General features: G+C 41.5%; 1 protein-coding gene across 1 annotated transcript in view; it reads right to left on the reverse strand.

Moving 5' to 3' along the window:
* Positions 1–5,677: 5,677 nt before the first annotated feature.
* LOC124711642 (cytochrome P450 6k1-like) overlaps positions 5,678–19,599 on the reverse strand; it is a 72,440-nt gene continuing 58,518 nt past the window's right edge. Inside the window, exons 7-8 of the mRNA XM_047241831.1 lie at positions 13,807–14,058; positions 5,678–5,978 (exon numbers count right to left, since the gene is read on the reverse strand). Of these exons, the coding sequence (XP_047097787.1) occupies positions 5,812–5,978; positions 13,807–14,058 (419 nt within the window). The 3' untranslated portion in view covers positions 5,678–5,811. The remainder of the gene's footprint in view (positions 5,979–13,806; positions 14,059–19,599) is intronic.

The raw sequence follows: 19,599 nt of genomic DNA on the forward strand, positions 1-19,599 counted from the left end.
TCCTTTCCAAAAGGATTCGTAGTGTCTCACACAATAGAGTTTTGTGACAGATAGGCTGCCCTACATTGCCTGCTGTGCTGAGATGGGTCGTAGTGAATTCTGCATCTCCTCCTACTCAGGAAGACAGCTTTCAGCCATGAACACGTTTATGACACCTCCTAGTCCTTTTAAGTAAAATATCGTGTTGCACGGGCCTGCTAGAAAGAGCTCCAATGCTGCAGAAAATAACAGGTTCCTCTCACTGTAATAAAAGATGAGGGAAGATAAAAGTAATCAGATGTGCAATCACTGGCCATATTGAATATTGGCTGCACTTATGATGCAGTGTTAAAGGACTGACTACACTGATTATTGGAGTGCGCGTGTTACGTTATACAGTTTGTTGTAGATAGTTTGGTGATAAACCGCTATGTAACGTCTGTGCCACGTTTTGCACTGTATATACACTCAATCACCTACAAACATTATCATATACTCTTCCTACTAAAGTGTACACGCATAAAATAAAAATTTTGATATTTCCCGTATTCACTGACTTTACAGTTTCAGTGGCCGGCAGTTTATCATCCAAACGTGGTAAGTTTTTAAGCCGGTCAGCCTGCCACTGCATATACATTTATTTTTACTACACTTTCATCCATTTCCACTTGACTAATATGTTTCTAATTGTTATGTATACTTACCATACTGTCTTACACTGGCATGGCAAACCCCTCAATATTATTATTAGTACTATTATTATTTCTTTCCTTTCTCAGACGTTATGTCTGGTTAAAAATGGAAAGTGTCGCGGACTTTATCAAGCGTGACTTCCTTTTAACTGTACGGTATATGTTACATTGCATTTAGAAACTTTCGGGTAAATGAACATGTATCAATAATTACAGATTTCTGTAGTTGTATATACACATTAGGATGTAGCTGTATTGCGCTGATGTACTGGTGGATATTATGTGGTATGACTCCTGTAGTTGATAGTATAATTGGTATAATGTCAACTTTATCCTGATGCCACATGTTCTTGACTTCCTCAGCCAGTTGGATGTATTTTTCAAGTTTTTCTCCTGTATATTTGTTGTATTGGCTATGGATATTTCGATTAGTTGTGTTAATTTCTTCTTTTTATTGGTGAATATGATGTCAGATTGAAACGTCCCCTTAGTAAAATTTATGAATGACTGTGCTGATAAACCTCTTACATTATTTGATTTTCAAACAGATGAGCAGAACTGAACGTACTCAGACATTTCGCTCTGTACCTGTTCTGATCAACACTAAACTGACACAATATTTTCAGCGCAACGCAATCTGACTTTCAATAATCCCTACAAAAGAATGGCCCTGACTAACATTAACCTATACCTTTCACAAATCACTTACCTCACAAAAATCTTCGTTACTCGAACTACTGCAATACAGCGGGCGCCACTACTGCCAGCTAAATAAAAGATTCAAACTACTGAATACACTAACTACTGATAGGCATGGTTAGCAAATGAAAGATTTTGATAGAGAACAAACAATTCAAAAGCCATAATATCAGTCCATGATACTCAATATTACAAATTTACTGTCTCTCCGCTCTCAAAACTCCGCCATCTCACTCCCCACATCCACAACTGCTGGTGGCTCACCTCCAACTGCACAACGCTACGCGCTGTTAACAGCCAACTGCCCAACACTAGAATAGCAAATTCCAACAACGCCACCCAGCCACAGACTGCACACAGCACAGCCAGTGATTTTCATAAAGACGCTAGGTGACGGTGGCGTTACCAATATAAGAACCTAAACAGCCTACTTACAAGGTTTGCTAAGTGGTGTTGTTTTATCTATTATAATGGTTCTGTTCCAGTATAATTTGTATTCATCATTCTCCAGTACATTTTGTGGTGCATCCTTGTGTGTGGGAACGTGTTGTTTTATTAGTTTATGTTGTATGGCAAGTTGTTGATGTATTATTTTTGCTACATTGTCATGTCTTCTGGTGTATTCGGTATTTGCTAGTATTGTACTTCCGGTTGTGATGTGATCTACTTTTTCTATTTGTTGTTTGCAAAGTCTGCATTTATCTGTTGTGGTATTGGGATCTTTAATAATATGCTTGCTGTAATATCTGGTGTTTATTGTTTGATCCTGTATTGCAATCATGATTCCTTCCGTCTCACTGTATATATTGCCTTTTCTTAGCCATGTGTTGGATGCGTCTTGATCAATGTGTGGCTGTGTTAGATGATATGGGTGCTTGCCATGTAGTGTTTTCTTTTTCCAATTTACTTTCTTCGTATCTGTTGATGTTATGTGATCTAAAGGGTTGTAGAAGTGGTTACGAAATTGCATTGGTGTAGCCGATGTATTTATATGAGTGGTTGCTTTGTGTATTTTGCTAGTTTCTGCTCGTTCTATAAAGAATTTTCTTAAATTGTCTATCTGTCCACATAATGTAGGTTTTTTTATGTCGATAGATCCCCTTCCTCCTTCCTTTCTGCTTAATGTGAATCTTTGTTGCTGAATGTATGTGATGTATTCTATATTTGTGGCATTGTGATCGTGTAAGTGTATTGAGTGCTTCTAGGTCTGTGTTACTCCATTTCATTACTCCAAATGAGTAGGTCAATATTGGTATAGCATAAGTATTTATATTTTGTCTTGTTTCTTGCTGTCAATTCTGTTTTCAGTATTTTTGTTAGTCTTTGCCTATATTTTTCTTTCAGTTTTTCTTTAATATTTGTATTATCTATTCCTATTTTTTGTCTGTATCCTAGATATTTATAGGCATCTGTTTTTTCCATCGCTTCTATGCAGTCGCTGTGGTTATCCAATATGAAATCTTCTTGTTTACTGTGTTTTCCTTTGACTATGCTATTTTTCTTACATTTGGCTGTTCCAAAAGCCACATTTGTATCATTGCTGAATCTTTAGTAATTGGTTGAGTTGTTTATTTGTTGCTGCCAGTAGTTTTAGATCGTCCAAGTGTAGCAAATGTGTGATTTTGTGTTGGTATGTTCCAGTAATACTATATCCATAATTTGTATTATTTAGCATGTTGGATAGTGGGTTCAGAGCAAGTCAGAACCAGAAAGGACTTAATGAGTCTCCTTGGTATATTCCGCACTTAATCTGTATTGGCTGTGATGTGATATTATTTGAATTTGTTTGGATATTAAGTGTGGTTTTCCAATTTTTCATTACTATTTTTAGGAACTGTATCAATTTAGGATCTACTTTGTATATTTCCAATATCTGTAGTAACCATGAGTGGGGTACACTATCAAAAGCGTTTTGGTATTCAATGTATGCGTAGTGTAGCGACCTTTCTTTAGTTTTAGATTGATATGTCACCTCTGCACCTATTATCAGTTGCTCTTTACATCCTCGTGCTCCTTTGCAACAGCCTTTTTGTTCTTCATTTATAATTTTGTTGTGTTGTATGTGTCATTAATTTCTGTGTAATGACTGAAGTTAACATTTTGTATATCGTTGGTAGGCATGTTATGAGGCGATATTTTGCTGGGTTTGATGTGTCTGCTTGATCTTTAGGTTTCAGATAAATTATTCCTTATGTAAGTGTATCAGAGACTGTGCTGGGTCTGCAATGTAACTGTTAAATAATTTAGTTAGATGTGAATGTGTTGAGGTGAACTTCTTTATGCAGAAATTTGCTATTTTATCTTTTCCAGGGGCTTTCCAATTGCGCAGAGAATTAATTGCTCGGGTGACTTCATGTTGCAAAATTATCACTTCAGGCATTTGTGGTATCATCTTGCATGTGTCTGTTTCTGCTTGTGTATCCACTGTCCATGTCTGTTATGTTGTACCGGGTTTAACCATATGTTGCTCCAGAAGTGTTCCATGTCTTTTAAGTATTGGTGGATTGTCTATTTTAATGTGTGTGTTATCTATTGTCTGGTGAAATTTCTTTTGGTTTGTGTTGAATGTTTGGTTTTGTTTCCTTCTATTTTCACTTTTTTTTGTATCTTCTAAGTCGATTGGCCAATGCTTGTAATTTCTGCTTCTTTTCATCTAATTGCTCTATCGCTTCTTGCTGTGAGATTTTACCTAACCTTTTTCATTTTTTGTCTGAAATTTCATTTCTTATAAATTGTGTAAGCTGTCTGATGTCTTTTCTCAGTTTTTCTATTCTGATCTGTAGCCTGTGTTGCCATGCTGGTTTTGTGGGTTTCTTCTGTGTGTTGGTTGGTTCTGATCTCTGCTGAGTGTGTATATTTACTGTAGTGAGTGCTCCTATGTAAAACAGTTGTTGTAACTCTTCCATAGTTGTATTTTCATTTATTTTGTTGTGTATGATTGTGTTGATAGTTGTTATTGTTGTTTCGACTTGTGGGTTATTTGGTGGTCTATGCAAGAATGGTCTAATGTCTGAATTTGTGTCTTTGTATTCTATATATGTCAGCTGAAAGTTTTCTTCTACATCTAACATGTGTGTCACTTCGTGTTCTATTTATGCTTGTTCTGGTGGCTGTCTTAAGATTTCGTTTTCCTCTGATTGTTTAATTGATGCGTGTTGTTCTTTGTTTGTTTGCTCTGGGATGTTTGAGCCCATTACTGTATTTTCTTCTTCTTCTTCTTCTGATTGCACATTATTTTGTTCCAGCATTTGTTGTACTTGTTTTCTAATTCTGACTGGAGTATCCTGTTATTTTTGATTATTACATGGATCTAATCAGCTAGTCGTTGTTTTGTAAAAAATTTTAATTCTGAGTATCTGGTAATAAATGTTGTGTATACTTGTGATCTGTATTCAGTTGTGCTGGTTCCTAAGTTTGTTGCTTCGTAATAACAGAACATGAGGTGTCAGTTAACTTCATCTGACCATCTCATCCGCTGTCTTTGTTTTCCTTCTAGAGTGGTTGCAGGAAGCATATCCTGCAAAAGACCTCTATTTGGATTTAAATCATTTTCCGTGTGGCCAGCAGTGTTGTTACCATTGTGGACGGGCATAGGGCTCAAGCGACGTCCCCGACCATGACAGCACTTGTCCGAGGCTTCATTAGTTCTGTCCTGAACCAACTAATCACACTAAAAGGGGGGTTAGCCCTATTAGAGGTTTGTTCTTTTCGTCGCCTTTTACGACTGGCAGAACATACTGGAGCCCTATTCTTTTTGTTATGTATACTACTTACCACACTGTCTTGCACTGGGATGGCAAACCCCTCAACATTATTATTACTATTATTATTATTATTATTATTATTATTATTATTATTATTACTATTATTATTGTTACTATGCCTTTTATGATTATTACTTTAATTATAACCAATATTATTGTAAATGTTACACATATTTTACTGAATAGCAGGTATTTATAAATATCAGGTGGTTTCAGATGCTGTATTAGAAAGTGATATGAATAATTCAAAGACTAAATTGAATAATGGCCACAAAATTGTAATGTGATCTATCTAATTACACCAATAGATAACATACCATAAATAACTGCCAGTAGACGAATAAGTGAGCTGAAAACATGGTATGCAAATTGTAAAAGCGGCAGGTTTTTTGTTTCCAGAGTGACATGATGGAAGCAGCCGGAAAGTTCAGTGATCATAAAACGAGGGGCTTTCCTGTGATGAATGCTGTGTAGTTATCACTGTGAATTTTGGAAATAGTCTGTCCATAGTGCGAGGAAGAAAGTAAATGTATGAAAAATAGCTTCCTAAGTATTATACTTTTATTATTACAAAATGAAACAAACATATGCTACTGCTGCACAATAGACAGACGATTAAGCCATGTACAGTCTTTTAAAGTTCCTCTTTATGTCATGTTGGCGCGCTAGTGAATCTCCTAGCATCGTTCCACAAATTGCAGCTCGATTTCCTTTGTGGGCAGCAGCAGTACATTTCTGGTGTTGTAGGTGACATGCCTGATTGTGTTCTTCGTAGGTCGCACGCAACACTTGGACAGGATGTTCGCAAGACCCACTTTGGTCTGCAGTAAACCGAGTCTCATACCTGCAAATCGAAAAGATGGTGTCAGATCTGATTATTAAAAACTTAATCACAGCAGACCAAGATTCTATGGGGTTTCACAGTGAAGCACTTCAGAATGCATATTTCGCCTTTGCTTAACATTCTGAAAAGTGTAAAATATTTAAGCACATTAATGTTTCTGAAAATTGCAGAAATAAGAAGACTAAATGTGAGTGAAATACACTTGACATCAGAAAGTAGGTACAGGGAAAAACTAGTTATTAGAGTTACAGAACTGTTCATGATCCGTGATTTTGGGAATTCATTACCGTACGAAGAACTCTCGCTGTACAGCACTTCTTAACCACAGTGCACGTCAAGAGGTTCTGATGGCATTCCCGGTGATTTTTTCGCCATCTGGTTTGTGTGCAAGTTCAGGAACTTTCTAGCGCTGTTGCTGGAGAAGCAAACTTTTGAAGGAATACAGTAGCTCAGGGAACATACACTAAAATGAATGTCGACGGAGAGAAGGTTAAAATACAAAATTTAATCTTCAGAAATTGAGTAGTCGATAAAAATTATATTGTTACTGTTTTACAATGTAATCCCACCAGACTAAATGTTTGGCGCCCACACAAAACAGCGCATTGCCCGTTTTGGAGTGTTGTAGGCCGGATACCTGGTAGTCATGTGACCCTCGACCCGCGACATAAGTAATGGTAGTGGTGTGATGTGTACGTTACAGCCGCTTTTCTGGGATTAGAACTCAAACAAGGAACTTCTTGAGTGCAAAGTAGCAAGCTCAGTCTTCATTAAGTGTCTGTTGAAACTGTTGTGTTAACAGTTGTGATAGGAAAAATATTAGCTGACAATGACTCACCATATGCATCACGAGGGCAACAGAAAATGAGTGTCCAGGAGGTGCAGAGATCAACCTTCTACGGGATGTATGTACCACACTTCACAAGATGGGCATAGCTGACACTTAAGAAATCTTCGAAACAAATCATTAGCTTGCACCATGAACACGGAATGCTACAGTGATCACAAAGTTTCGCCCTATCAGATTCGAAGGCGAACTCCTTGGGAGTTACAAACAGGGTACGATTTTCAGCTAGGTGTCCACTCTTAAAGAATGCATATAGAATCATACTGGTGTAACACGGTGACGAGAACTGATGGAATGTGATGACATGCAACGGAATACGAAACGGCCTGTAGTGCAGTTTATCGTTTTATAGGTGCGGAAAAAACAGAGATCCTGAGGCTGAATTAAGGAGTATGATTTTTATATGCAGACCAGAAATCAAGCAGAAGCAAGTTATTTTAACCAGTTACTGGTCAGAGACAGTGGTCATACCATAGTTGTAGTTCTCGTACGTCCATTTTCCCACTCTTGCTTGCTGTGACCTAAATATTCCCTAATGCCCTTGCAAGCTCACGTACACGAGAATGAATCGTAGGGGCAGAGCACCACCAACCTCACTCAACACAAGAAATAACTTTGCCGTCAATTTACCATCCAGATTAACAGTCGAGATAATTGTATGCGAGTGCTTTGAGGCATTGATGTTAGTCGACCTTCATACAACTCTCTTGTACCTCTAATTTCCAGCGTTCCTTTAATATGCATTTGCTCTTCAGATCCCAATTGGTCAGAGTTCAAAACTAATTCCTTGTGATCAATGGGATTATTTTGTTTATCTCTTCAACAAATGTTTGGGGCGATTCCGCAGTTTGTTGTTACGTCTTTCCATTCTGTAGCTATGTTTGAAGGTATGCAACCATTCACTGCTTCCTTTGAAATCATTACACTCAGTGTCGCGGGTACTCTGATGTGCATAAAGTTGTAGGTTACTAACACACACATCTTGTAAGCTGTATCGAGTATCCCGGAAACGCGAAAACACTAGGTTTTGTAGCACGTGCTTCTTGTCCTCGCTTGAATATCGGTATTTTTCTTTCACACTACACGATAATATTGCTGCAGACTTACTCGAAATCTATTCCTAATTGTTCTTTTACTATGCTGCGGACGATTTTCCATGTACGTGATTATATTTAATACTCGCTGCTTGGACACTGATTTCCCTTACCACGTGTCACTGGAGATGGAATCTGTGGCTCTCTGTCCGACAAGGATGATGAACTACTTGGCCGGTCGCTGTGACTGAGCGGTTCTAGGCGCTACAGTCTGGAAGCGCGCGACCGCTACGCTCGCAGGTTCGAATCCTGCCTCAGGCATGGATGTGTGTGATGTCCTTAGGTTAGTTAGGTTTTAGTCGTTCTAAGTTATAGGGGACTGATGACCTGAGAAGTTAAGTCCCATAGTGCTCAGAGCCATTTGAACCAATTGATGAACTACCTGTTTCAACACCACTCTCACTTAAGCACGTACCGTCATCATTGTACTCCTCATGTACATTGTCCCCACAGTCGATTATATACGATACCACACATTTCACTGATTCGTTTTACATATACGCTAATCTTTCATCTGCTACTTCTTTCTCACTCTGCGTTTCCTTGGGTACCTTTGTGATGAAATGTCAATTTCGGCAACTGTTATTACAGATAAAATGCAATGTTTGCTTTGTTTATCGTTTCCATTGCTCTGCTTTGTACGAACAGCACTAGCACTGTGAGGTACTCGCCTCATGCTGCGCTCACCATTGGATTCCTTCAGTACAGCCCCCTTTTGCCATTAGCTGTCAATATTGTGATCGCGTAGTAGACAATGTGTGGGGCGTCGCATGCCGTAAATATTGTTGGCGTTTTACGACCGCACAGTCAAGAAGTTCCTTGTATATCGACACAGAGAGATACACAGTGACAGAGAAGAGCTATCGTGTTTCGAGGTGATCGCGACCACACCGTGTATACGGTTGCCCGATTTGTTGGGAGATCGACGCGGACGGTGGAACCTGTCTACAATGAATGATGTACCAGTCACAGAATATGCAGACGGCGTCAGAATAGTGGTCGTGAGAACATCCTAACAGATAGAGACAGGAGGTGAATGTCACGCCTTGTCAATGACAATCGGTCGCAGAACTGTAACGTTTCCATCTCAAACAGCTTACGAACGGACAACACGTCATCATCAGGCGTAGTCCGGTGTTACACGGTATTACAGCGCGACGTCTCTGAAGGGGTGACTGATCTTTTGCCCAGCGTCCTTGTTGCATAAAATATTTCTAACAAATGATATTATTACTGTGCCAGTTCTCATCGTTGGAGTACACAGTCATGTAAATTTACAGGGTGGCGCACAAAATGTGTTACCAATTGTTTCTTTCACAATTTACGACGCACATCAGATATCCCTCTTGTAGCTCTACAGCAGTACCAGTAGAGCTTGGAAAAACAAATGAGTTAGGAAATGACGTGTAACTCACGATACTGCTGCTAGGAGACTAGTAAGCAGCAATGGCTGACAATGGAAGACTGACGACACAGCAACGATCGGCAATTCTGTTACTTTTTCATGAAACGAAAGGCCTTGTTGTGACTCTTTTCGACAACAGTTTAACACACGATGGGTCCCTTGCAAGAAGACCATCCACAGGTTGTGCGATCAATTTGTACAGGAAGGAACAGTATTGGAAGCGAAGCGACCTCGGCCTAAGCCAGTTTGTTCGCCGCCGAAGAATATTGAAGCGGTATGAGTTGCTGTACAGAGAAGTCCCGGGAAATCGTGAAGAAATGCAGCTAGTGCAACTGGGAATATCCAGAAGCTCCGTTCAACGCATTCTTGAAAGTGATCTCCATGTGTACCCATACAAGATGACCTGTGCACAGAAGCTCACTGAAGAACATAAGCAGCAGATACTACTGTTTGCTCAGAGGGTGGAGTATAGGGACGAAACTCTCAACGTTTGGTTTTCAGACGAGGCGCATTTTCATTTAGACGGTGTGGTTAACAAACAAAATGTACGCTTTTGGGCCACTAAAAACCCACAAGTGCTTCATGAACGACAACATTATGCTCCGAGGATTACAGCGTGGGCAGCACTTTCCAGTCACGGACTTATTGGACCCTTTTTCTTTGAAGAAACTGTGAACAGCGAGCGTTATTTGAGCATGCTTCGCAATAGCTTCATTCCACAGCTTCTTGCTACTGCCTGGCCCTTCAGTACGCAGTGGTTCTTGCAAGATGGAGCAAGGACACATACTGCAAACACTGTGTTGGAGTTTTTACACGAACATTTCGAGATGCGGATCATTTCACTCAGGTGTCCAGGTCGCTTCAATGACAGACAAAATTCGCCCCCCAATAGTCCAGACCTCAATCACTGCGACTTTTTTCTTTGGGGGTACCTAAAGGAAAAATTTTTCCCGAAACGTCCACGTGATTTAATGGAGCTCATAAGACTTATTCTTCAAGCTTGCAGTGAAATTACGGAAGACATGTGCCATAGGGTAATCACTAACTTCCTTGTTCGTTTGAAGGAAGTTAGGAAACGAAATGGTGGACATATTGAGCATGTGCTGAGTTAGAACAAATCTCCATGGACGGCTCTTCATTGCAGTAAATGTTCCTTTCAGATTGTATTGACAATAGAGTTTATATTCAGAAACAAAATGGTAACACATTTGTGCGCCACCCTGTATGATCTCTTTTAAAAATTACGATATTATATCCTCTGTCGTAACGTTGGAAGTGGTTTACTTCTCATCACAAACAATGATAAGTGGACTTGAATACAGCTGTGTAAGTAGCAATCAAGTAGGCTAATGAAAGGAACGCATTGTAAAGTGTATTTTATCCAGGGAGACACCTAAAATTCTGCGTGGTGTCTGTTTGTTCTAAGTCGTGTCTCCCTACCACTGTCGCGCAACGACGCACTGAGCCTGTTTTTAGGGAATTGACTAGTTTGAACCTGGAACCTGTTGCTGGTAAGGAGACGCCAGGCCACACATAATAAGTAGAGTTCAGAAGAGTTCAGTGAGACTAGCGATGATATAACCAAACACTTAATGATTTCAGCGTCAGCTCCACTGCACTCCCTGTAAAAGAATCTTAATACTAACTAAATTTAGTGGAAGGGGTTCAAGGCTTTCCTATTTATAGTTAGCTGGTAAAATAACGTCGAGAAAGTAGTTAAGTTTACCATTGGAATTTTTATTCTACTCACAAAACATTGTTTATAAATTGCACTATTCATAAAAGGAAATATTTTAATACATGATGATAAAAACCAACTGCATTCAACAAAAATGTGAACGAATATTCTCTGAATGGGTTTCCAAGTTCTATAATGGATCGAAGGATGACCTATGCCATATCACATCTATAATCTAGGTTTAAGTTAAGTTTCATAAAAGAGAAAACTATCAAAACGGTCTACAGTGACCCTCAATTATCTTCAATTACTTATTTAACTTGTCGTAAATTACAGTGGCTGATGTGGCTTCTCAATAATTATATAACAGAAAAATCATCGCGTTTCAGATTTTAACTTCTAGTAGCAAATGTGAATAGCTGTAATTGACGATCGACACTAGTATTACTCAAAAAGGTGATGTAACAGATGAGACTTCTGCAGTTCTGAGTGAAGCCTTATGACTCTTATGCGGCATCGCGTGCGTTCATTATCTTGTCGGTGGTTAGTCAGCGTCAGGGGGCGGCGGGCGACGCCGCTCCACACACCTCGCCGTCTCGGAAGCAACTCTTTCTAACTTGTCTTTACTACAATTTACCGAAGCTGGTTTAAGAAAAGCTATCTGACTGTGTTTTCATCTGACCAATCAGGGTCTCAGTGTCAACCTTAAGCTCCGGCTACAAAAATTCTGTCTATCCAATGAGAAACGTTATGCTTTTCGTGGTGGGGCAATGTTTTTAATGTTTGTGTGGTGTGCGTACTGTAAGACCTTCGATACACACACCATGAGATTATTTGACTTGTCGCTCTATGCGAGTGTCAGCAATATGTCTCGTGGTCTTATCGTGGCGTGTTTATCTTCTGCCGTTAGGTCAGACGATAGAAATGTCACTTGCACGCTTAGAGTAGCAGATTGACGGTGACCAACGTTAAACAGAACTTGATTAATTTTCACACACATTTATTAAAATAATAACAAGCCTAAAAACTACTTAACTTTGTTCTGAATGCTATTTTCAATTGACAATCGGAAGTTCCTTTCGTCTTGGTACGTTAATCTTCTTCTCACATATCTCTGATACTTGACAAAGTGTCTATTCATTTATCCTCATGGCTATGTACAGGAATATGATAATCTTATTAGGCACAGACTGAAACTTGACTATAGACTGGTACAGACTAATGCAGACTGGCTAATTGGAGGTCTGTACACTCATTATAATACCTCGCGCGTTCAGGTGGAAACACAAGCGACCAAAGACACTGCTAGCTAGGGCATAGCCACCTATGGTAAACTAACAAACGTCGGCAAGCCCCTGCATATCAGCAACACTGACTGGCAACTACCAGCTGCTATTAGAGCCGACCAACAGGCCACAGCAGGGACACCGACGAGCTCGCCCACAGACGCACGAACAATCTCCCAACACTCCCTCACACTGTGCCTCCAGTATATGACCTATCGGACACAAGACCGATAACAAACATAACTGTTGCAGGTTGCAGGACGCTGAACGAGGACTCTGTACCAGCACCCAGCGCCAGCCGCCGAGCAGCACAAACGCACAACGTCAAGGTATCGACATGCATGATACCCACTACTAACAAAGCCTATCCTTGCACAACCTATCGCAGGCAGCAAGACAACCGCTACTGCTCTTGCCGCCCGACCTAACTTTCGCAGAGGTTTTTTTCCCTTGGCTCTTGCCTTGGCACTTTTTTTCCTCTGCCCTTCAAACCGCTACCCTTCGTCAGATTTCGACCAATCTATCTCCAGATGAGCGCGTATTAATGGTTAATCCTAAGCAGACGTACGCAAACATCGCAGTACCCACATCCTGCGACACCTCACTTTAGTGAATACTAACCCTTATGCAGAGATGGCAGTAGACCTTTTGTGTTGGCCGTCATGCCGGTGTGGGCGTGGAGGGGCTCCACCTCTTGTTAAAAAAAAAAAGTTATCACTGCGCGAGTGTGATCTGCGAGGAGAAAAGGTTCTACGTTAGCAGCAATCTCATTGGCTGCGTTACATATTAATACGCGGATCGGCGGAAGCAGAATTTGGTCCGTCTCTAAGGCAGCGCCATCTCGTAGTGCGGAGACGGACGAGCGCTGTGCCTGCGCTGTTGTGCTTAGCGGGCCGCGCTCTAGTGGGAAAGTTGTGTATGCGCTGACTATGCGGAACTATGTACACAACAGTTTGCTACGTAACAGAGACGCGTATATTCTCACGCTAAAACTTGCAGCTGGTGTAGCCCTTTTAGTGTTATTGTAAGATCTATACTGTTCTTCTGGAAGGCTCTATCATTTAACATGGGCTTGGGGGGTGGTCTTGGCGGTCGGCGGGTGATGTGGGTGTCCCTTCTCGTAAGGCCTTCTAGCTTACACGACTCTGCTCTCGGCTTCTGTTCTCGTTTCTCCCCTCGGAACTGTGTCTGTTTCACGGTGGGAAGGTATGACATGGATTTAAGCGATCTTGTGTTAGTCTGTGGTATTCCATTTGCTCACTCGTTGATCGTATTACTTTGGTTAATTTAATGTCAGGATTTATTCGGAGCTATGTCACATACTGCCGGATTTGCTATCATGTCAGGGTTTTCATGGAAGGTGTTGGAATTGCCTGACACCTTACAACCTAACAAACTACACTTAATTGTAGAGTCTACTTTTTCGTCCACGTTTCGTTGCCTACTCTACTCCGGCTTCTGACTATAGTTGTATACCTGTATTAATGTGTATCACGAACAGCAGTAGCCAATACAGACCTATGCAGATGTGAGGCCCGTCGCCGAACGGCAGGTAAACGTAGGGGTGCCTCTCGGCCTTCTGCTCCTCGGAGAACCTCTCGGGGTCGTAGCGCTCTGGATCAGGGAAGTGCTCCGGGTCGTAGTGAAGGCCGAACAGGCTGATGACGACTGCCGTTCCTTTGTCCACGACGACGTCGCTGTCCGGGATCTTGTAGGGCTCCACGCAGTCGCGGTTCAGGAAAGGCAGAGGAGGGTACTTCCTGAGCGTCTCTGTCGGAAAGTGGGAAGAACGGACTCAGTCTGAAGCTGTAACACACCTCAGCTCACCGCTGGCGTGGAAGCTCATAACTGTTGGAGGACTCAACTGGTTCTGGTACAGTATGAACGACGATCCATAATTATTTATTTATTTACACGTCAAGTCCCATAGGACCAAATTGAGGAGCAAATCTCCAAGATCATAGAACGTGTCAGTACATGAAATTACAACACAAAAGTAATAACAGATAAAAATAAATGTTTATGAACCCGAAAAAATTCAGTCAATAAGATTAAGTAAATGCAGTCAACAATACAATAAGAATGGTTCAAATGGCTCTGAGCACTATGGGACTCAACTGCTGTGGTCATCAGTCCCCTAGAACTTAGAACTACTTAAACCTAACTAACCTAAGGACATCACACACATCCATGCCCGAGGCAGGATTCGAACCTGCGACCGTAGCAGTCGCACGGTTCCGGACTGCGCGCCTAGAACCGCGAGACCACCGCGGCCGGCTACAATAAGAATCACCTTAATATAAATGATTTGCCCTCTAGTATTAAAGGTAACTCTAAAATGTTTTTGTTTCCTGACGACACTAGCTTGGTAGCAAAGGATGTTGTGTGCAACATTGGCTCGGTTTCAAATAGTGCAGAACACGACCTAAGTTCATGGTTTGTAGAAAATAAACTAACGCGAGTGCTCCCTCGGGCATGGGTGTGTGTGTTTGTTCTTAGGATAATTTAGGTTAAATAGTGTGTAAGCTTAGGGACTGATAACGTTAGCAGCAGTTAAGTCCCATAAGATTTCACACACATTTGAACATTTAAGTAAGGGAGAACGGAGTACAGTAAGACTCAGTTTTTACAGTTTCTAACACACAATTCAGCGAAACCTGACGATTTAAATTCACAGAACGGGCATATGATTAGTGAAACTATAAAGTTCAAATTTCTAGGTGTAAGCTGTCGTGGAAAGCCCATGTTCAGGATCTTATTCAAAGACTTAATACTGCTATTTTTACTATTCGAACGGTATCTGAAGTGAGTTATCTTTTTACACGAAAATTACTCTACTTTACTTATCTTCATTCGCTTACGTAGTACGGTATTATATTTTGGGGTAATCTTCCCATTCTAAAATGATGTTTTTGCCTCAGAAACGGACGGTTCGGGCAATAAGTGGAGCAAGTTCACGAACCTCTTGTCGACCCCTGTTCACGAGTCTCGGTATTTTGACATTGGCCTCTCAATATATACGATCCTTACTAACATTTCTTGCTAACAATATTAGCTTATTCCCAAGAATAAGCAGCTTTCACTCGGTTAATACTCGGCAGAAATCAAACCTGCATTTGGATCGGACTTCCTTAACTCTCGTGCAGAAAGGTGTGCAGTATACTGCTGCATCCATTTTCAATAAGCTGCCACTCGAATTCAAAAATCTTAGCAGTAATCCACGCGCTTTCAAATCGAAACTGAAGAGTTTCCTCATGGGTCACTCCTTTTATTCTGTCGAGGAGTTCCTTGAAAAATTAAGCTGATTCTTATTGTATTGTAGATTGCATTTACTTAATCTTATGGACTGACTTTTTTCGGGTTCATAAACGTTTATTTTCATCTGTTATTACTTTTATGATGTAATTTCATATACTGACACGTTCCATGACCTTGGAGATCTGCTCCTCAATTTGGCCCTACGGAACTTGACGAGTAAATAAATAAATCCGTAATTATGATTGTAAACGTTCAGAATGCTATATACATAATAATCTATTCCACAAGATATTAATAGACATTTTCATGAACACGACCACAAAGCTGTTGGAATACCCATTATTCCGCAACTACTTTAATTAAATTTACATCATTATCCGGTAGACTTTCGAGTTTATAATGACATATATCAAACGTACATTTTTTTTAAAAATATGATACATATCTACTTAATGATGAAAAAAAGCTAGTTGCAGCCTATAGCGTGATGATGCGTCAGTCGATCAGAACATGTGGTGGTGGCATACTCTGTTCGTCCTACACGGTGAGAATATTTTTTTAAATGAAACTGAGTTTTGTAATTACTGGAGCAAAAGTTAACATTAATCATTGGAAAAATTTCGTTTCTGAAATGCAGGTCCCGTGTCGCTTACAGGAAATAATCATCAAAGCTCGCAAAAGAACTGTCACGCACCAGACAGAAACTTAAAGCATCACTCGTTATCAGCTTAAATAACTGAAGTTTCTTTTAAGTGACCTTGCTTACATATCTCAGTGATAGCGTGTTAAATCACAAACGCAAACACCAGGAATTACCTTTCGCTCGTATTTTTATTTTCACATACCAATTACCATATTTGAAATGGATAAGTAGTTAAGTCAGAATTTCAATGCATAATGAGCCACGGAATAGGTAATGAGCCAAGTTAATGTGGCAAAGAAGTAATGAGGTTTTTTACCTCCTGCAGATTCTGCAGTCTGTTTTCATCAATTCATGAAAACAGATAGTGGCTAATAATTATCGGCAAAACAGTAAAGGGAGTTGTCATGACGTCACAAACTTGAAGGCTATGTCTGCTACGTCAGTTGCCCCAAACATTAGCTTTTGGTCGTAATATTTTGGTGAAAAGTGTCAGCTTTCGTCATTTGCGAGTGTACCAAAAATTGTGATTATAATATAAAGTGTAAAGCAATCACATATAATTCGTAATTGGACTCATTCAAGCGATATTATTCTTTTATATACATCAATTCTGGTGGCGCTATTTACTTACTGTACTGGTTTCATTCCTGGAATTCGATTTTAATCTTTCTATCAGCCCAAAACTAAAAGCTCTCTGGGTGAACGCTTTGAGAAGAGAAGACTGGGAACTGACAAAACATAGCAAAATATTCTCAGTAGTTTTCGGGAAGAGGACCTAGACCGAATATCAGTTTCGTCGTTTTATATTAAGGAAAATGGTGCGCCGGCCGGGGTGGCCGAGCGGCTCTAGGCGCTACAGTCTGGAACCGCGCGACCGCTACGGTCGCAGGTTTGAATTCTGCCTCGAGCGTGGGTGTGCGTGATGTCCTAAGATTAGTTAGGTTTAAGTAGTTCTAAGTTCTAGGGGACTGATTACCTCAGAAGTTAAGTCCCGTAGTGCTCAGAGCCATTTGAACCGTTTTTTTTTTTTTAAACGGTGCGTTATGAAAATAACCCTGTCACGTTCCACACTCCTCTTCTTGTTTATTCGAAATGTATACCAAAAATAAAGTTACATTAACGAAACTAAATGCGTCTTATTACTGTACGAAAATTGCGTGTGAGGCCAGAAACACGTCTGAAAATGCCATCCTGACACGTATGCCACTTTTCTTCCACGTGACTTCCCCGTAAGGCCGTAGCGCGTTCACGACAAGTGTGGCCAGAACTTGAAACGGCAGTTCGAAGATTCGTGTGTTCCGAACGCCGAGTCCTGCATGGTCGACAGTCACTACACCTACGTTGCCGTCCGAGTGGTGGAAGCGATATCCATCGGTGGAACCTCGAAGAAGTCGTTCGCACGCTGCTTCATCTATAAGTTTCAGGTAAACTGTACTGGAGATGATTAAACGATGTATACCGATAAGTTCCTGTAGATCGATGTGCATGGTTTCACGCAGGAAATGCTCTACTTTGTATGCCTTAGGTCGTCAATACTGGGCATCGAACGTTACTTTAATCGTAGCCTTTCTATAAGAAAGCGCCATCGTCATTCTAGGTGGTCTGTTTACACTTCAATTACCACTGCCCGCGCGAGTAAACAACGGCCCGCTTGCGGAGCGCCGCACAGAGCCTCGCGTGCGTCCGCTTCACAACACGGCTAAGAACCGACTGCGTCCATGTGAGCCACCGAGGACACAGATGTGTGGTGTCACCGCCAGACACCACACTTGCTAGGTGGTAGCCTTTAAATCGGCCGCGGTCCGCTAGTATACGTCGGACCCGCGTGTCGCCACTATCAGTGATTGCAGACCGAGCGCCGCCACACGGCAGGTCTACAGAGACTTCCTAGCACTCGCCCCAGTTGTACAGCCGACTTTGCTAGCGATGGTTCACTGACAAATTACGCTCTCATTAGCCGAGACGATAGTTAGTATAGCCTTCAGCTACGTCATTTGCTACGACCTAGCAAGGCGCCATTATCAATTGCTATTTATCTTGTGATGCATGTACCGTCAGACCGATGTTCACCAATTATGGATTAAAGTTAAGTATTCCAGAAGCTACGTACTATTTTTGCTACTATAACAACCGTGTCCTCTTCCAGACCTCACGCCAGCCTGCGTGAGCTAAACACGTGCCTTTCGGCTTCCTCCAAACCCCGTGGATTGGCTCCTGCCAATCCACAACATATGGCGACGAGAATTTTGCGTTCGTATTGATATTCCTGATTTATTTGTGTCATGGCTTCGCCACAATCTCCAGATGTACTGTCCGAATTTTATCGCTTACAGAACCAGCAGACGCAGGCCTTATTGGATGCCCTTGGACAGCTCGTCCAGGGTCAACGTGCGATGCAAAACGATGTGGCAGCCACCGCTCCACCGCTCACGCAGCCACAACACGCAGTTGCACCACCTTTTCGTCCTTTTGATGCGGCACTGGAAAGCTGGACGGAGTGGTCACGCCAATTTGGATTCCATCTCGCCACCTACAGAATTCAAGGTAATGAGCGGCAGCCTTTTCTCCTTTCCGCCGTAGGCGTCCAGACGTACCGTGTGATAGTGAAATTATTTCCCCGATGCGACGTCGCAACTCTGTCCTACGACGAGATTTTGTCTGCATTAGATGCATATTTCAAAGAATCAGTCAATGTAGTTGCAAAAAGATATACGTTCTTTCGTACAAAACGTACGGCCGGTCAGACTAATAGGGAGTGGGTTGCAACTTTGAAAGGCCTTACTAGGGATTGTGCTTTTGAGTGTCTAAGTGTGACTCGCTTATTCAGATACTATGGTGCGAGATGCAATTGCACAGAACGTTTCTGATGTTCGTATAAGGAAATAGATTTTGAAACTAGTCAGTCCCTCCCTTCAACAAGTGATGGACATATTGGATCGGCAGGACACACTTGACTTTGCTCAGGAATCATTTGAAACTTCGCCACCCGTGTGTCAGGTTACCCGGCCCGCCGGGCGTGCTGCATGGAACAGTAAACAGCCCTCGCACCCGTCCGCGCAGCTGCTGCCAAGCTCTCCGCCACGTGTGCCGCGCAAGCAAGCAAATGCAGTGCTAAAATCATGCCCGCGGTGTGCTACTAGACATTCGCGTGAGAATTGTCCGTCACGCCAGGCTATTTGCTTTCTCTGTAATAAAAAAGGACATGTTCAGAGTGTTTGCCAGAAAAAGCTCAGATCGGACACTCACAACCATTCCAGGCCCTTTGCTTCGCGCCGGAATCGGAATCGAACCAAGAATACTCAGGCTCGTGAACCTTCGCCCATGGAAATTCATGTAGTTCATTCCACTCCGTCCAGTGCCACTCTCTCTAACAGTGACTGTGCTCGTCCCACAAATAGTGTGTGTCGACA

Source organism: Schistocerca piceifrons, chromosome 8 (assembly GCF_021461385.2).
Source record: "Schistocerca piceifrons isolate TAMUIC-IGC-003096 chromosome 8, iqSchPice1.1, whole genome shotgun sequence".
Lineage (NCBI taxonomy): Eukaryota > Metazoa > Arthropoda > Insecta > Orthoptera > Acrididae > Schistocerca > Schistocerca piceifrons.